Consider the following 18,355-nt stretch of genomic DNA (forward strand, 5'->3'; position numbering starts at 1 on the left):
AGTAAAAACCCGCCCTCCCATTGGCTACTCGTGCAGGAAACAACCAATCGGAGACGAGGATGTCTGGACACCGCCTCTGTACATCAGCCAATGGTAGACAGGGAAGGTCATTTTTTCCCTTAATCGACTTGCTTTATTTTGCACTTTTCAATCTCACTTACTTAGTACCTTCTAAATAACTATTCGTCCATGTGTTACATAACTATATTTTCTCAACAACAGACACATGCACGTTATAGGGCCACAGATTAGATCAGAGACAGTTTCCACGTTTTTAAAATTTCAGTTTCATTTGATTTTTAGTTATTTGAAAACTTGCTTCACATAAATCTGCACATGTGCACATCATTTTGAAGAGGCAGTATATATACCCTCATGTAAATGTATTGCAACTACTTAAATCCATATAACTTTATAAATATTAAACTGAAAAAGGCAGTTCCCGAGACGTTCTCTCCATAAAAGTCAACCTGCCAATTTCAGAGAACAAAAGTTAGGAAATTTTAAAGTAATAATATAAACACTTCAAAATGTCTCTTTCACTACCTTTGATTCAGAGGCATCCAATCAAATATCAAGAATCTGTTCCTGTTATTAGCTCAATTTGTAATTGTAAGATGACGTTTGTAATATTATATTATATTATATTATATTATATTATATTATATTATATTATATTATATTATGTTATATTATATTATATTATATTATATTATATTATATTATATTATATTATATTATATTATATTATATTATAACCTTTTTTGTCACCAGAACATCTTACAACAAAATTGAGAAATTATGTCTTTACATTGACAAGAAGTGTTCAACACCAAGACCAAGAGATCACATAAGACTTTCCCACTGTAAAACTAAATTACGGTAAAGTTATATTAATCTAAAGTATTTGACCATCGTGTAAAATATATGATACAATAAACGATTCAAACTCAATCTAAAAGCCCAGAAAACAAAAAGAGTAATGAAATGGCAAGCAAAACAAGCATGTCTCTCAATGTCATTAATTGTTTTTCACTTTAGTTTAATGACAGTTATTTTTTTTTGTGCTAAAATTAGTAACTGAGGTAATTTTCAGAAGACTTTGAGATAAATTTCAATCAAAAGTGGAAAAAAAATCAATGCATTGTCCACAGAAACGTAAACATTCCACATTTATTTATTGTGGAAGAAGTCTTGATTGCATCTTATTTTGAATAGCAGAGGACTGATAGAGACACAATCTCTGCAAGCTGGAGGCATCTCAGCTAACTGGCCTGAGTGCTCTGCCAGATCAATAAGTGGGGAAGATGCATTCATCTCACTCTTAAGGTGGTTTGACTGGAAAGCTCTGAGATAGCAGTTTCTGTTTGCCACGTCTTCCCTTTATGGATCACATTATTCATGGTAAGGTAGGTAAGATGCTCACAATCTGTGATATTTAGTTCTGATTTGGATTAAAAAAAAGTATAATAATGTGCTGTTATGGAACATGGCGGTGCTGTCACTTGAAGGGTGGAGTACCTTAAAAACCTCCACAATGACAAAGCCCTGCCCTCATCTTCACAGAATCACAGTTTGGTATTTCTGTTATTTGTAAGAAGGATCTATCAGAAAGGCTCATTTTCTGTAAAACAGACTTCATCATGAAGTTAGATTCGCTGTATGACTACAGAGTTTGGTTTTAAACTGAAACGAGGCTTAAATGTGTGTTTGTGTTTCTGCTGCTTCATGGAAACAATGTGTGCTGAACGCATGAAGACATTTTGACCAGGATGCTGTTAAGACTTTTTTCTCAGATTGTGTCACCTCCAGCTTTCAGGACCAATGGACCCTCTGTGATTGGAGTGCGTCAGGGGACCCAGACTGGGATGCTACAGAAATGGTGAACACATGGTGAGTACAGAGGTTATGGTTTTAGAATGATACTGTCATAGGTCCAGGCTGGGGGAGAATAAGGTGTCAAACTGGTTATCAGTGCTTGTTTTTTTTTTTTTTTTTTTTTTATAATAATAATAATAATAATAAAGTGTGAATGAAAGAATAGGGGGATTCTGTCCACTCAACTGGTGGATGTGTTTTGGCTAAAATCCTTGCTGTCTTTTGAATGAGATATTTAAAGGTGAAAGGAACAGCTATGGTCTGAACAGTGGTGTATTGGTTTATATTCTCACCATATAAGATGAGGCCAGTGTTGCTGATTAATGTCTGGTTTTGGGCATCTTTCTAAATGGAGTTTGCATATTCTTCCTGTGGGGGTGTGGTGGGTGGTATACTCCCATAGAAGCTAATTTGTGGTTCTAAAGTGTGTTGAAGTATGAGTGTGTGTGTGTGTGTGTGTGTGTGTGTGTGTGTGAGTGTGTGTGTGTGTGTGTGTGTGTGTGTGTGTGTGTGTGTGTGTGTGTGTTTGTGTCTGTCCAATGTGGATCATAATCAAGTACTTTTAGATGAAAACAACAACAACAACAGTAACATTTATAAAATGGTCAAAAGAACAGTCGAAATCCATATTTGAAGAAAAAAGAGATGGATTTCGCTGCTTTTTAAAACAATCAGATGATTCCTGGCAAATATTGTCTACTGACTGATAAATCAGAAGGTGGGTCTAATTTCTATTTTATTATTTTTTTTAAGTGTTTCATTGCAGGGACATTCAACAAACATTTCACAACCTTAAAATTGGAGTTTGGATATATCTAAACAGACAGAAATGTACCAAAAGGTCAGATCTGTAAATTGATTTATAGACAATTACAGTAAATTTCATAATCATTCTGAATCACGCTGTCTTTTTCCTGTATAAGTGCTGTAACAGCTGGATTTTTTGAAGTTGTGACATTTAAGGATGATTCAATTCTATTTAAAGGATCAAACAATAGGACCCAAATTGTGGTTGAACCTCTTTTCTTCTGTTTTTTGCTCGAATGCACACAATTGCTTCTCCACCAGATGAAAAACAGACATAAGGGGAGGAGTACAGATGAGCATATATATGATTTCATATGCTGATATGATTTGGGATATATTTTGTTTGATGTGACGTGACTCAGAACTGAGGAGTTCCAGTTTGTGTCAAAGCTCATCAGCTGTACAAACCTGCAGGACAGTTCAGTCGTCCATTGCACGGTCAGTTCTTTGTAGCGTACTTAGTTTTTCCTACATCTTTTGTATGTGTTTCATGATTAACACACGTAAAAGGGTCCTGATTGAATTCCGAAATATTGATCTCTGAAAGCAGATGGTTATGTGAAATATTTAAAATGAATGCAGATCAGAGGTAAAATGTTGTAGATATGTATAAATTCCTGGTGAAGTGGGTAGCACTCTTACCTCACAGCAAGTAGGTCTGGGTTAAATATTCTCAATATCAATCCCTCTCTGTTTGTTTGCATTTTCTTTGCATATGTGCATGGGTTTCCTCCACAAACTCCGGTTTCCTCCTTGAATCCAATAACATGCACAAGAGGTTAATGGTAACCCTAACTGTCCATAGCAGTAAATCTGAGTGTGTGTTTGTGTGTCTCTGCACATTGAAGATAGATGATTCTGATCTAAACCGCTCATCCATTCTGTATCCCATATCATCCATCTCTCTATAATTCCTCCCAGTGATTATTCCCAGATGAAACGGCTCACTTTGAAAAAAATCAATAAATTGTTATGAGCTAGAAAGGAAAAGTATATGAAGGGAAAGTATCTTTTTTTTTTTTTAAATCGAGCAGCGTTAAAAGAGATGAGGTTGCAGAGTTGCAGTGTCTCCATGCATCCAGCTGATGGCGCACTTGGATTTAATATGGACTATTCTGGACCGGTAGTGAGTCAAATTGTTTACTTTTCAAAAGACAAACAGTATTTCAACAAATCCAGCTTTACAACTATTCAACCTTTCTGCATATTAAGCCACTTTCGCGAGTATAAACATCTCGGACGTCAGTCTGAATTGTGAGCGAGAGCACCGATGGTGACTTTAAAAGAGTCCGCGGTTTGAGTGTTTATCTTCTAAAAGGTGGGATTGAAGAACTAACGAGTGGATTTGTGCAGAAAAGAGCGTGTGTGTGGGAGTGGGAGGGCTTTAGGTTTGTGCCGGAGTTACGCAGAGTGAGTGATGCTTGCAACTCTTGTTGTGACTGCAAGGTCCTGTTTCAATCAGTGGCGTCAGACGGACGCACGACAGCGACCCGGCCCGCTTCACCTTCTCATGGACAGCGTAAATATCGATCCGGAGGCGGACGGAAAGCGGGGACTTTAGCGGGATTCTAATCCGAAAAGCGCTGGGTTGGACTCTCGGAGGAGGATCCCCCTCGTCGTGTCACTTCCAGGGATTTTTCTCGCCTTCACGGCGGCTCAAAGATCTTTTTTTTTTTTTTTTTCCTTCTGCGTTATTTTGACTGGTTAGTAAAAGAGAGCCTCCCGTGACCTTCACGTCTCACTTTAATGCAACTTTTAACGGATGTGGATTTAGTCCGAATCGACTTTAGCGGGCCGGACTCTCCGATTTTTCTCCCCTTTTCTCGTCTTTTCTTTGAATGCGTTGCAGTTATGATGATGTCACCGACGCCACTTTTTCCCGAAGTTATGGCGGAGCGCAACTTTTTTAACTTCTCTTGGTGAGCACGGCCAGGCTACTCTCGGCGCTTTAGCATTGCTACCTCTCTTTATTTGAGTTGTGTCGCCGTGAACACGGGGAGGGGGGGATTGTGAGACCGCTTTGTCGGGGAAAATGCACCGTTTGAAAGCAGGCGGAATTGAATGGTGGACAGGGGGAGGAAAAGGAAAAAAGAAAAGAAAGGAGCTAAACACGATATTGTCCGCTTCTGTGGGCCTTCGGTTAATTTCTCAGTTACGACCGGACCTACCAGGCCTTATATTTCAAACGGCCAACCAAAACAAAACACCTAGCTACTGTAGCACAAACTGCACGCGTTTAATTAGCCCGTTCTCATGTTTGTAATGCTATTATGGCAAACTCGGAACAGCAGCGCTCTCTCTCCGACTTTAACCTAATCATGCTAACCTGCTGCACTGATCTCATTTCTGAATTTGCACAAACTTTTTAAAGAGATTGATTTTGGTTTGCAGGCTGGCTGTTGGTTTTGCACATTAAAGTGCAGACTAGAGATTCCTGTCCTCCTTGTTGCTCTTTTCACTGGATCACAGTCCCTGCTGGGAAGGTAGAAGACCCACAGTGGTCTGGATTTCCAGCTTTTCTGTCCTACACAGACAAACCAGTATATCTGCCGTGACAGCTCACTTTTCACTACAGTAAATCATCTGTGCAGCCTGTTAGCAGCCTTTTGTGCAAGGAGATCATTTGGAGGGTTGCACAGTGAAAGTGTGCATGCCAAATGTGTTGAATAAGAACCTTGTAAAAACATAAAAAAAGAACCTTTACCCTTAAACAAATCACAAGAAGAAAGAAATCCAGCAACAATTTATATAGAAAAGGCTATGTTGTTTTCCACTGTGCTGTATTTTTCAAGTTATTCTGGTCCTTTATTTGTTATTCAAATGGACCGTGCATGGAAATATTCATATTCTCTGCAGTATGTGGGTGAGTTTGTGTTAGTACTCTGTTGTTGTCCGACCGTGCAGACAATAGATTCTGTTGAAAGCATACCCTAAATAACACGACTGACCTCTGGGGTGGCCTGAGATTCTCCAGGTTTGGCTGGATTAGTTTGTCTGCATAGCTGCACAGCGTGGTTCAAAAAGGAAAGTTAAAGACAGTTTATAGATGCGGAGGAGAAAATCCTGGCAAAAATTCTACATTTTACCCTCTAAAACTTGACGCTATAGCTTCATGTTGTCCTGTTTTGAGTTGATACGTGTTTTCCTGTCACGCTTTCAAAATGATTACTTTCCCTAATCGTGCCATAATCTAAGAAGATTGGCTTAGAGACCTCATAAAAACAAGTGGGTTTGTGTTTAGCTACTTATTATTGCTTCCTTTAGTTGTAGCAAGCATGCATTTTAGACACAAATATGTTTTGTTACTCATCAAAGCCTTTTTAAAGTCACATTTTAAAATCACAAGGAAAAACATTTGATCGTTTGCAGAGAAAACAGCAATAACACTACCCAAACCTTACATTTCCTCAGCATTCACATTTGTTGTGTGTTTTGCAGGTTAACATTGAGTCTGCAAACCAGCGTTGTCTTTGCACAGAAAAATAAGACCAAGTGTTGATCTGTTTTCATGTTTATTCAGACCATTGAGAACGCCAGTCTTTACAAATGGAGCACCTTCAGGGAGCGTGGAAGACCCTGAGCAACGGCTTTGGTATGAAGGACTCTGCGTTTGAGGGACCCTGCCTCTCCCCGACCATGGTCCAGGGCTTCTCCTGCCAGCGCCGCTCCTCCGATGACAGCAAGATGCCCGACTCCAAGACAAGCAGCACTATCCGAGTCTACCTCCCAAACCAGCAACGCACTGTGGTGAGTTCCACTGTTGAAGGAAAAAGGACAGCTGAGGTAGCGTCATGACTTGGGATTTGAAGCCAACAAATCATACATACATCTTCTTCTATACCGCTTTTCAAGGCCGTGTAGGATAGGCTACAGCTTGGATACCTTTCTACTCCGTCACAGGGCAAACACAGAGAAAAAGGCAAATCAATCACTCAAACCTAGTGGCAGTTTGAAGTGAATAATTAGATTTAAAGGCAGATTTTTCAACCAGATTGTGTGGAGAAAGACCCCGCTCATGTTAGCAAATAACATCCTGGCAATGACCTGAGACACTAATGTTTTTAAACACATTTTCAAACGTTTTTTTCTCCCTCATCAGGTAAACGTGAGACCTGGTATGACTCTTCACAACTGCCTGATTAAAGCGTTGAAGGTGCGAGGCCTGCTGCCTCAGTGCTGCGCTGTCTTCAGACTGCATCCAGGACAGAGGAGGTGAGCACAGGACCGACGTGGATTTGTGACCATGACCATTGAGATCAGATCAGTTTTTCTGAGTCACACACCTTCCTGTTGCACTTGTTTCGTTAATTATCCAATCCGGAATATGTTTCATTAGTAAAAAGTTCCGGATGGATTGGAATACGGACCCGACCTCGCTGATCGGGGAGGAGCTGCTGGTGGAGGTTCTAGATCACGTTCCTCTGACAACACATAATTTTGTGAGTACTTTCAGAGTGTCCTCATACATTCAGCACAAGAGTCCCCACCTTGCAAAGTTAATGCATATTGTTCTGTGTCATCTGCAGGTTCGAAAAACATATCTGAAACTAGCGTTTTGTGACATTTGCCAGAAGTTTCTTCTGAATGGTTTCCGTTGCCAAACATGTGGTTACAAATTCCATGAGCATTGTAGCACCAAAGTTCCCACGATGTGCGTGGACTGGAGCAATATCAGACAACTCCTGTAAGTAGTTTGTTTGCACACTGCATTCATTTCTTGTTTCTCTTCAACTTCTGTCCTGTAGTTGAAAACAACACCTAAAAAAATGACATAAATTCCACTTTACTTGCTTTCGATTTCATAGGTTTCAAAGTGCTCCTGGATAAAAAGGGACCGCATGCTCTACTGAAAGTCATTTTTTTCTGCTTATGTCCAAACATAGAGAAATGTTTTTGCATAAATACTCTGAGAACCAATATCTTTGAGTGTACCTCTGCATGCAGGCTGCAGGACTGACAGTAATCATTCAGATTAATTTCGCTGACGGTGAAGCGATGAGCTCCTTTTACCTGATGGCTGCTGCAGCCCGCAGCAGTCAGCTGGCATTTTGATTAAGCACTTACACTTCCCCATGAGCTGTACACTGCCAGTTATTCACACTCCGATTCTATCTTCAGGTTGTGTCCAAACCCCGGTGAGAGCAGCGCCCCGTCCCTGCCACCGCTGACGTCCCGGCGAATGAGGGAGTCCTTAACACGGTTTCCAAGGTGAAGTTTGCGTAATCCATACTCCGAATATTAAAGAATGTGACCTAGATTGACACTACAGACACACACAAACGGTTTTCTGCCACGCCTATATGAAATTTGTTTTGCTGAGTTCGTTTTTGTAGTGTGTGTCAGACAAATTATAAAACAAAGTGTCTTTTTGTTTGAATAAGCAAAATAACTGTTGACATTCTGTGGTGTCCCAAAAAAAATATAGTAGGTTTAATGTGCTTCAGTTGCTCATGATACACTTTAACATTTCATTTTGGAAACAATTTAAACTCAGGATAGTGTTATCTCAAACACCTGTAAACAAACTCCACAGGGAAACTCCGACTTGGAGAGTGTGTTGTGTGTAGTTGGACTGGATGGATCCTTCCAGGCAGCTCTACTCATCAGTGCAACATTATTAAGCAAAACAAGGAAAAGGTTGATTTCTTTCTTCATTTGGTGAATGAATAAAATCAGGCTTTGTGTGGTTGCACTATGAATAGGGAGATATGTCCGTGATCATTGTCATTTTTGTGGTATTTTCGATGGTTTACTGCAGCACAGCCGTAGTTATGTTCCAATTTCTGAAGAACTTTAATCTTAATTAAATAAAACCTTGTTTTTAATGACGTCCTCAGCTTTATGGGGGCTTACCGGGCCAGGGGCTGATGTAACGAGGCGTGAAAAGGGTCTGTTGTTTCAGCAGCACTTAAAATGGTTTAAAAGCACTCTGAGCTGCCAAATTAGCACTCACAAAGTATCGAGTTGTTCCACGTCGAGCGTTCACTGGAAAAGAAACTCTTTTGAAACATAGTTTTTGCGTTGCCAAAAGTGGGATTGTTCTCAGGGAGTGTGTAGGTGTAATATAATATGATCTTTTGTTTACACGCGTCATGCTGCCGGGTTTCCTCCGTCCCCCGTTTTAACCAGCAGCTACAGTTAAGCGCGTCTTGTGCGAGGACCAAGATATTTGACTGAATGCGGAAACTGTGTATGAACATGCATGTCGTGCTTGTGATATCTCAAGTCAGATCAGCGTTCGGATTGCGTGGAGATTAGCATATTTGGCTGGTGAGCTTTGCGCTCTTTAGCTGAGCCAATACTGATTTTTGGACAACATCAAGGGCAAAATAACCCCGTGTCAAGTCTGCCAAAAATGGCATAAGCTGTGTCTCCACTTTTATTCTGCTTTCTTCTTTTTAAACACTGAGGTATGTTTGTAGTTGTGTGTTGTGGGCGTAGCTGTACAAAAAAAAAAAAAAAGGGAAAAAAAGATGTCTAACTGGGGAAAGTGAGAGAAAATGACAGAAATGAAACTAGAAAAGCCCTCCGCAGAGTACTCCACCACACCCGCAGTGGCCTGATTTTAAAGAAGTTACTCGATTCGACGTTTGCCTCTGGTGGAGCGATCAGCGGTTTTTGCTGTATTTTGCATCAGAATTGTAACGTCTGATTGTTTGTTGCCCTCCCAGCTCAGCCCACCGATATTCCACCCCTCATGCCTTCAACTACATGACATCCTACCCACCCACAGGCGGCGGTCTTTCCCAGAGGCAGCGCTCCACCTCCACACCCAACGTGCACATGGTTAGCACCACCCTGCCTGTAGACAGCAGCATGATCGAGGTAACTACACACCATATGGGCCCCCGGGGTCCTCCTGTAGGTCTGAGCGGCCGCTCCTAAAATATCTCGCGCCTCAGAGTGTTCTTGCCCTCCTGCGTTGGTCTCAGGCATTCCAGCTATCTTCGTCCTGCCTTTTTCTACCTCTTATCTACCTGGACAGAGCTAACCCTGTTCTCCTAATTCTCCGCGATAAGCATCTGCTTGTGCAGTTTTTAATATGTGCAACATTTAATTTCCCTCTGTTCAGTTCTTGTTTCTGCCACTTGTTGCATAATCACCTCTCTACTGTTTTTTTTTTTTTTTTTTTTTTTGCATGCTCTGTAGGACGTGTAGCTCTTATTTTCTGTCCAGGTAGAAACCTGTTCATCACTTTTGTGGTTGTCCTTTCCTCACTTTCTTTTACTCTGTCCCTTTCCCCTCCTGTCTCCTCACTGCCCCGTTGCTTTGTACCCTACTGGGGAGTAGCTAGACTGCCTGAATACCTCTCCCAGCTCCTGGTGCCATAGATTCTGGCTGAAGAGGAAAGTAGGTATTGTGCACTTCTCCCAGTCTTTTGTTGAGGCCTCGCCTGAGAGTCCAGAAAAGGTTAGAGAACAGAGTGTCTGTGTGCGGTCTGAATGGCATGCCTTTCAAAAACTGGCTATCTCCAGTCATATCTCTGCACTTGACTTCAAATGATGAGTGACAGCTCCGTTTGGAGGTGATACTGTGAGCGAGCTAACCAAATGTTGTGTTCTTCTGTGTCTTCAGGATGCGATGCGTGATCACGACTCAGGTAAGCATCTGAGCTGCGTCGGATTAAACTCAAGTCGCAGTGTGTCAGGGTTGCATCACTTCTCCTCCCCCAACCTTCAAGACTCATTTCCCCTTTTTATCGATGCTTTCAGATCTTTCTGACTGCTTTAAAAACAGTGAAGCCTAAAGCGAACTAGATCTTTACAGCCTGGATGTTGATACAGCTAAAATGGCCTTCTCTTTTGGTTTTGTGTTTCCTAAGCTGGGAGTTCTCCCAACCAGAGCCCGACAGGCTGGTCCCAGTCCCAATCCAAAGCCCCGGCACCTGCCCAGCGGGAGAGGGCCACATCCTTCAACACTCAGGAGAAAAATAAAATTGTGAGTTTGGTATTTGAGTCCCTCTGCGCAGCCCGCACTGTAAAATCACTGTCTTGTGTTTAGTTCGCGTGCCAACAGTTGCATCTTTGTGATTTCGGTTCGTTCAGAGGCCTCGGGACAAGCGTGACTCGAGTTACTACTGGGAGATCGAGGCCAGCGAGGTTTATCTGCACTCCCGCATCGGTTCAGGCTCTTTTGGAACTGTATACAAAGGAAAATGGCATGGTAGGAATTCCTCGCAGACGGGGCAGGGTTCTGTCAGGTGTAACGCCGTCGCATGTTTTTTTTTTTCCCACACTTTGACATTTTCTCACTGCACCACGTGACACAGGTGACAGTGAAATGACTGGCGTGTGTGCAGAATACTGGGATTTAATCATTGGGCTGTTCTTGCTGTAGGCGATGTTGCAGTGAAGATCTTAAAGGTGACCGACCCGACACCGGAGCAGTTTCAGGCATTCAGAAATGAAGTGGCGGTCCTGAGGTGAGAAATACCTCCACCGCAGTGTTTATTTCACGTATTAGCGGCATTCTGGGTTCACCATCACTAACATTTATCTTATCTTTGCTCTGCTGATTTCCTCCCGCTCTCCGTCCCCTGCTTGCAGGAAAACTCGACATGTCAACATCCTGTTGTTCATGGGCTACATGACGAAGGACAACCTGGCTATCGTGACCCAGTGGTGTGAGGGCAGCAGCCTCTACAAACACATCCACGTCCTGGAGACCAATTTCAAGATGATCCAGCTCATCGACATAGCCAGGCAGACGGCTCAGGGCATGGAGTACGTAGCGAACAATGAAGCTTCCCTTAAAAGCCTCATAAAAAAAGAACTGCAACTTCATCTAAACTTTGTTCCTTTTTTGTTTTTAAAGCTATCTACACGCAAAGAACATCATCCATCGTGACATGAAGTCCAACAGTATCCTCTCTATCAGTTCTGAGATTGAAGCAGTGCCTGCAGTATCATCGTTAAGCAGTGGAGTTTGTCTTCCATGTGTTTAGCTATTGACTCCTTGACAGGCGCGCAGACATCTTCTTGCATGAAGGACTAACGGTGAAAATCGGAGACTTCGGTCTCGCGACAGTGAAGGCCAGGTGGAGTGGCTCTCACCAGGTGGAGCAGCCTTCTGGATCCATCCTCTGGATGGTCAGTGAAACGGCAGCGTCACACACTTGATTCACACATTGCGCATCGAAACATTTGATCATGTTTTAGATAAAGAGGTGAGACAAGCCTAGTGCCTTCAGTCAGTGAGGAAGAATGTAACCGTATTGATCTTAAAGCTTTTTAAAAAGCAGATGTTATTCTTTTAGCTCAGTAATGGACATTAGCTCTGTTGAGACACTGAGCAGTACAGACAATTTTAAAAATAAATGTTCTTTATTGTGTTTATAGTGATTGTGTGTATTGTTTGTGGGCAGGCTCCTGAGGTTATCCGGATGCAGGATAACAATCCCTACAGCTTCCAGTCCGACGTCTATTCCTATGGAATAGTTCTGTTTGAGCTGATGACGGGCGAGCTGCCGTACTCCCAGACAGCAAACAGAGATCAGGTGAAGAGCGTTTCACATCTCGCAGCCTTTCTCAATCACAAGCCGTAATTCACCACTTCCCCTTTCACACCACGGAAGTGAGATAGTGAACCAACGAGTCTGCTTTTTTCACACGACACATACATAATCATAAAAAAAAAAAAAAAAACTTTTTTTCCAAGAAACAAAAAAGCTGAAAAATCCATAAAGAACAAAAAAACAAAATTTCCTTGCAATACTTGCAGACATTCACAAAATAGTAAAAACTGCTATTTTATAATCTAAAATGCTTCTGAGAGTTTTCTGCCGCAAAGCAAAAAAAATTTAGTTTCTACTGTTTTGCTCATCTTTGCATCCCCGTTACACTGAAGCTTCTGGACGTCGGCTTCATGAACGGCGGCTTTGGGAGTTCATTTAACGGCTTGAAAATTCAGACTTCCACATTTCTAGACAGGCAGCTGCAGCAGTTGTTTTTGCTGCCATGTTGCCGTTTGCCAGGTGTAGAGCAGAGGTGAGATGTTTGGATTCCCCTTCATCTTCAGCACACTTTACACTTGCCTCACGCTGGTGTTAATTTGAAGATTTGAGTGTCTGTTCTGTTTTTTTTTTTTTTTTTTTTTTTTTTTTTTTTTTAGTTTTGATTATATAAGACGGCTTGAATCGCATATTTAGAAAAGTGCCTGAGCGTAGCTTGTCAACCTGGGCCAGAAGTTGGCTCTAAAGACACTCTGTGGCTGTCTGAAGGGGGTTGTGGCGCTGGCCTAAGGCCCACCGTGGAACAGAGGCGGACGCCATGGAGCCACAGTCCTAAATTTAGCCACAGTAACACAACCCTGTGTGTGCGCGTTTGTGTGAGGAAAAAGGGGTACGTACATGTGTGTCCGGCTCCTTCTCTGCGGTGTTAGACCGGGTCTGGACCGGACCTGTGTCCTCACCGAGTTCTCTTCATTGTGTTTGCGTGACACATTAGCTCTGAGTAAAGCGTGATTTTAAAATACTGCTATGATCCTCGGCTTCACCCGACTCCCCTTGACACCGGGAAATGACTTTGCTCTCAGCTGATTTGTTAAAGCACAGAGTCCTCCTATCATCTCTATCTCTGCTGCATCACACGCTGACACTTTCACAATAGCTCCAGTGTTTGAGATCTCTGTCACCTCAGAGCTTCACGCCATATTTATAACGTCTCCGACAAGTACCTGAGTGGTTTAACATGAGTTTTCAGATGTGATCAGGGTGACACGCTGCCCTTTGTGACGCCCTCAGATTATCTTCATGGTGGGGAGAGGATACTTGTCTCCAGACCTCAGCAAGCTCTACAAGAACTGCCCCAAAGCCATGAAGAGGCTGGTGGCGGACTGCATCAAGAAGTCCAAGGATGAAAGGCCGCTCTTCCCACAGGTGAGCCACACACTGTGCTAACTGTGAGTTTCGTTCCGCAGTCATTGACGAATCTCGCCACATAATATACGTACAGCCAAACTTGACTTCTCTTTTCTAAACTTTCTAGATCTTGTCCTCGATCGAGCTTCTCCAGCATGCCCTACCGAAGATAAACCGCAGTGCCTCAGAACCGTCCCTGCACAGAGTCTCTCACACCGAGGACATCAACACCTGCACTCTGACCTCCACCAGGCTGCCTGTCTTCTAGAGCCTCGCACCGCGACGCCCCCCCCCCCCCCCCCCTCCCTCCGCTCCTCACGCCCGTTCTCCTCAGAATATGCAAAATACTCCAAACGTTCAGTATTCCAGAATTCTCTGCACATCAATGCTCATATACACCAACCGGCGCACATGCAATCATACGTATCCCCCATGCTAATCAATAGAACGTGAGATGAGAGGCTGGCAGGCGGCGATGCCTTTATATGACGGTATGCAGCAGCCTCGTGTGGGCATTTGCCTCGGTCTGAGTTGTAAATACATGCACGCACACCTACCTAAAGACGGCGACAGATGGACGTTGAAGGAAGCGTCGCAGAGACGGACGCGTCTCCTGATCCCGGGTTCTGTGACGTGAAGCGCGGCCTCCAGTCGGGCGCCGCCCCTGGTTTCTGGTGAAGAGGACTTTTTGAACTTAAACCTGCCTTAAGAGGAAACAAAGCCTGGACGAAGATCCTGCACAACTTCACCTCTCTCTCTCTCTCCCCGTCGCCGCGGAGCCGTTGGATGTAGTCCGTTTAGTTGCACAATAGTAGTTGACTTTGCATTGTCTTAAATGATAAAGGGGTAGACATGGGGACTTTTTTTTTCTCCTTTTTTGTTGACTTTTTTTTTTTGTGGGTAACTTTGGATGAAATATAGCCTGTCAGACAGCGAGCGCGAGGCATGATGGAGATCTGCACATTTAAGAAAAAGCAGCGATTCTCTGAGCGAAGTGATTTCTAAGATATCCGCACATTCTCGTCCGTCCTCTCCATCGACAGGTTAGCGTGAGCTGGACACTTTGGCAGTTGTCTTAAATATTTAAAATGATTTGGAGACTGATTTGTTTTTTTGTTTTGTTTTATCATGTCACTTTCAAGAGGTTAAACATTTTATTGTGAACTTGGTGAGAAAGTTGTCTATCCGATATTTTAATAAAATTAAGTTAAATTTCTTTGCCAAATCTGTTGATCACGTTTTGTTTCCCTTCTTCTAAGGAGATGCGGATAAGTCGACACGCTCGCGCTTAACGAAGGTTGGCGATGTGGACGGTCGGTGTCGGATTGTCGCCACTTCACTTTGTTTGTGAACAAAGTCAAATCCCACACATGTGCGAGACTTTGTGGCGGAGTGTGATGTTTGCAGTAGCAGTGGCAACGTGGTGTAACCTCACTGGGGATCCAGTCCAGACACGCCACCACGGGAATCCGCCATTGGCTGATGCCCGGGAGGGCTGCATAGCCACTGGCAAGCTCAGTGGAACAACAATCATCCAGCAAGGGAGGGCCTCGCGGTGGAAAGAGAGCGAGAAGACGGTTCTATTTTGTTTTAGTGTAAACATCCAGTGTGCAGTTCCTGCTGGGCAGGACCACTTCACTTAGTTTAGTCCCATGTGCAAATTTACAGTAAATATGGGAATATTTGCTGTGATCCAAGTATGGAAACAGGTGTTTATTTTATTTCGTGGCTTTCTGACGTGAAGGCAAAACATGAGATGTGATGGGGGCGTTAAAGGTTCTGTCTCATTTCAGTCGAGTGTCAAACTCTCGACCGTGGGGTAGAAACGTTGGCGCAAGGCCCGTCAACCACAGTTCATGTATTCTTTTAAAAACTGCACTGCTAAATGTGTTTACCTGTTCTATTTCTGCATCCTGACAAGCTGACAGGCTGGTCAAAGTGAAATCCACAGAGCCCTCGGGTCGTGGTCCAGTGCCATGCAACAGCTCCGTCTGCTGGCTGGGCCTGCGTCAGGACTGGCCTCCAGCGGTGGAAAATTCAAGGAAAATGGCCTCTGCGGCTTATATAAGGTACATTAATCAAGTTTTTATTTCATTATCGTGTCAAACACGTTTAACCTTGAAGGAACAGTGTGCCTTTTTAAGTAACTACTAGTAAGACTGGGAGTCTGGTGACTGAGTGGATCATAAGAGCGGTCTGAGGAGTCTGCTGCAGTCTAACTTCAATAATTTCAGAGGTTTAGAGCTGAACTACTTTTTAAAACAATATAATTCCCCCCCAAAAAAGGTATAAAATTACTATCTTAAAAGTTTACAATAAAACTATAAAGGTATTACCCGGAAAGAACAAATGCCTCCAATGTATGATCAGATCTTTGTAAACAGGAACACCAGACAGACAGAGAGAGAGAAAGCTGCTCTCTGATGTTTGTCCCACTACTCTGTGATGAAAGACACAATTCCCATCAGACATGCAGGCTCAAAGGAAAGTGAAAAATACATTTAATGTTTGGAAGAAAGAAAAATCTTTCAGCCGAGATGCTCTCATTCCGTCAGTCAATACTGCATTGTTCTTTCTCTTTTTCTCTTCAATAATAGAAATAAACAGCCATTCATCGCAATTTAAGTGTTGTTTTCTAATATTCCATCAATACAGAGTCCTGTCATTATCTGCCAAGGTGGATGATGAATGTGAACTTGAAAGTTAATGTGGCATAAATGACATATTTGTGGTTGTATGTATTTTAAGCCTGAGTTCAAGCGTCTCAAGTTCTTTATTATGTAACCACAACACCTCTGACAGCGTCTGCAGGGAGCTCCGCCTCAGCTCCACCACCAGATGGCTGCACAAAACCCACAGCTTCAACTTGATCGTGCTGCATTTGTGGGAACAATTATTTTCAAGTGTAAACTTAAGATTTATTAGAATCAGCATTTTGGAGCAGTTATTTTATGTATTATTGTAAATAGGACATAGTTTAACCTATTTTTTTTTTTGCATGTCTTTTAAAGAGAGCCATGTTTAAGAGTCCACCTTTGGTTCTGAGGAGGTATGTTATGGTTTTTTTTTTTGGTTTTTTTTTTGGGGGGGGGGGGTGATATTACGTCATGATATGTTAAGTTTAAAAGCTTGATGAAGTAGGCGTTTGATAGGCTGGATCAGAGCCTTTCAATGCAACAGATGCAGGTGCATGTGGTCCCAATGACCACCAGAGGGCCCCCAAGAGCATGTACATTTAAGTTGTTTTCATTGATTGTTTCATTGTGTTAAAAAAAAAATCAATACAGTCGATAGTGACTGCAACATTTGTATGTAACCCTCCAGCATTATTAATGGTGAAGCTCAGATGGGAGTCCAGTGGTATGACGAGGGCCCAAAATCAGCCTCTGCATAGGGCCCCTCACAGGCTTGGGCCGGCACTGGCTTGTATTATTTACTGTTGAATATATTTTATGTCAGATTATATTATTATAGCATGTTTATTATGTACTGTTATGCTATTGTTTTTTTCACATTCTATGGTGTGCTGTATGATGTAAAGTTTGTTATATTTATGTTATACTGAATTTCATGTTATATGAAATGTGTTAGTATTACATAGGTCATGTTCCCTTGTGCTTTGCATCTATTATGTTATAATGTGTTATATTTTCTGCTGCGTTGTTCATGTTGTTGCTTCAATTCATCGGTGTAAGTCTCATGACATTCAGAAATCTCCATATTTCTGACACGTCAGCTGATTCCTCCCTTCATTTTGGGTTGGAAGTGCTTCTCTTCACCTGATTTCCTCAGCAGATGGTGGGCGCGGCGTGCGACCGCAGGGCAGAGGTTGCTCATGTCGTGCAGCAGCCTGGCAGACAGCTGGCAGGAGTCTAGACCAAGATCATCAGCTGCAGTTTCAAGGGCCTCCTGGAGTTCCTCCTCTCGCTTCTTTAGTGGCTTTTACTTGAAGTAGGCCACGTCAATATGCTCGGAGCACAGCGCTCCTCATGAGGAAAACAATCATCAGCAACATCTGGAAGTCTGAGAGATGCAGGTTGAACATGTTTGGTCTGTGGGAGATGATTAAGATTTAGCAGAACAGACCAAAAAAAAAAAAGAGACATCACATCAGTAAAAGAGCAAACTGCTGCTGGTGTAGAGATTTCAATGAATGCCTCTTTTTATTTCCTGTTTATCTTAATCATGCTTTGCTGAATGTTTGCAACAGTTGAATTGATAAATGAGAAGCACAAACATGGTGACACCAGATCCAATTTGTTGGCCATTTATGGTTTAATGCCACACAAATCTGGCAGGAAGAGACCAAAGCTGTTGACTAATCTCTGTTTGTATCAAACTGTTCACATTTTGTTGCCCCTTAATAGGCGGCAGTGTGTGAGCAGGCTGGTGACCACCGTGAGGAGGAGGGTTTGGGCTGCGTGTGTGTGTGTATGTGGCTATGGCTTCCACAGAGGCTTATCGACGCTTCTGTTAGTTAAATTCTTAAACTTTCTAATTGTCAAAATAACCCATTTCTTCAAACTTAACTTTTTCATTGCCCAAAACAAGACTCAACAGCAAAGCGAAACTGTTAAAATTTTTCATGGCTGTAACACACACATCCTCAGATCTGCTGCTCATCACACAAATGTTATAAATTCCACACCAGTTTAAGTTGAAATAAATTTCACTAGTACAAGATTTACTACCAAGAAGCATTGTTACAGCAAAGATATATGCTCCAAACAATTCTTCTACGAACATTCATAGCACACTGAAAAACACTCATACAGGCATTAGAGGAGCTGGTGCTTCATATTTACGTGAAAA

At 42.5% G+C, this 18,355-nt stretch overlaps 1 protein-coding gene across 3 annotated transcripts; it reads left to right on the forward strand.

The window, feature by feature from the left end:
* Window positions 1-14,762, forward strand: raf1a (Raf-1 proto-oncogene, serine/threonine kinase a). Of its 3 annotated transcripts, XM_030118284.1 has the most exons (19): window positions 1-93; window positions 1,813-1,893; window positions 6,206-6,432; window positions 6,785-6,897; window positions 7,022-7,124; window positions 7,212-7,369; window positions 7,804-7,893; window positions 9,357-9,510; window positions 9,976-10,095; window positions 10,261-10,285; window positions 10,508-10,623; window positions 10,731-10,848; window positions 11,023-11,107; window positions 11,232-11,408; window positions 11,500-11,546; window positions 11,656-11,774; window positions 12,050-12,181; window positions 13,427-13,561; window positions 13,671-14,762. In XM_030118284.1, the coding sequence occupies exons 3-19, from the start codon at window positions 6,232-6,234 to the stop codon at window positions 13,809-13,811; spliced, it is 2,034 nt and encodes a 677-aa protein (XP_029974144.1). In that variant the 5' UTR covers window positions 1-93; window positions 1,813-1,893; window positions 6,206-6,231; the 3' UTR covers window positions 13,812-14,762. The 3 variants fall into 3 exon arrangements, with proteins under 3 accessions (XP_029974144.1, XP_029974143.1, XP_029974145.1); XM_030118283.1 differs by lacking the exons at window positions 1-93; window positions 1,813-1,893 and adding an exon at window positions 4,104-4,604; XM_030118285.1 differs by lacking the exons at window positions 1-93; window positions 1,813-1,893; window positions 9,976-10,095 and adding an exon at window positions 4,106-4,604.
* Window positions 14,763-18,355: the final 3,593 nt, after the last annotated feature.

This window comes from Salarias fasciatus, chromosome 20, assembly GCF_902148845.1.
Source record: "Salarias fasciatus chromosome 20, fSalaFa1.1, whole genome shotgun sequence".
Taxonomy (NCBI): domain Eukaryota; kingdom Metazoa; phylum Chordata; class Actinopteri; order Blenniiformes; family Blenniidae; genus Salarias; species Salarias fasciatus.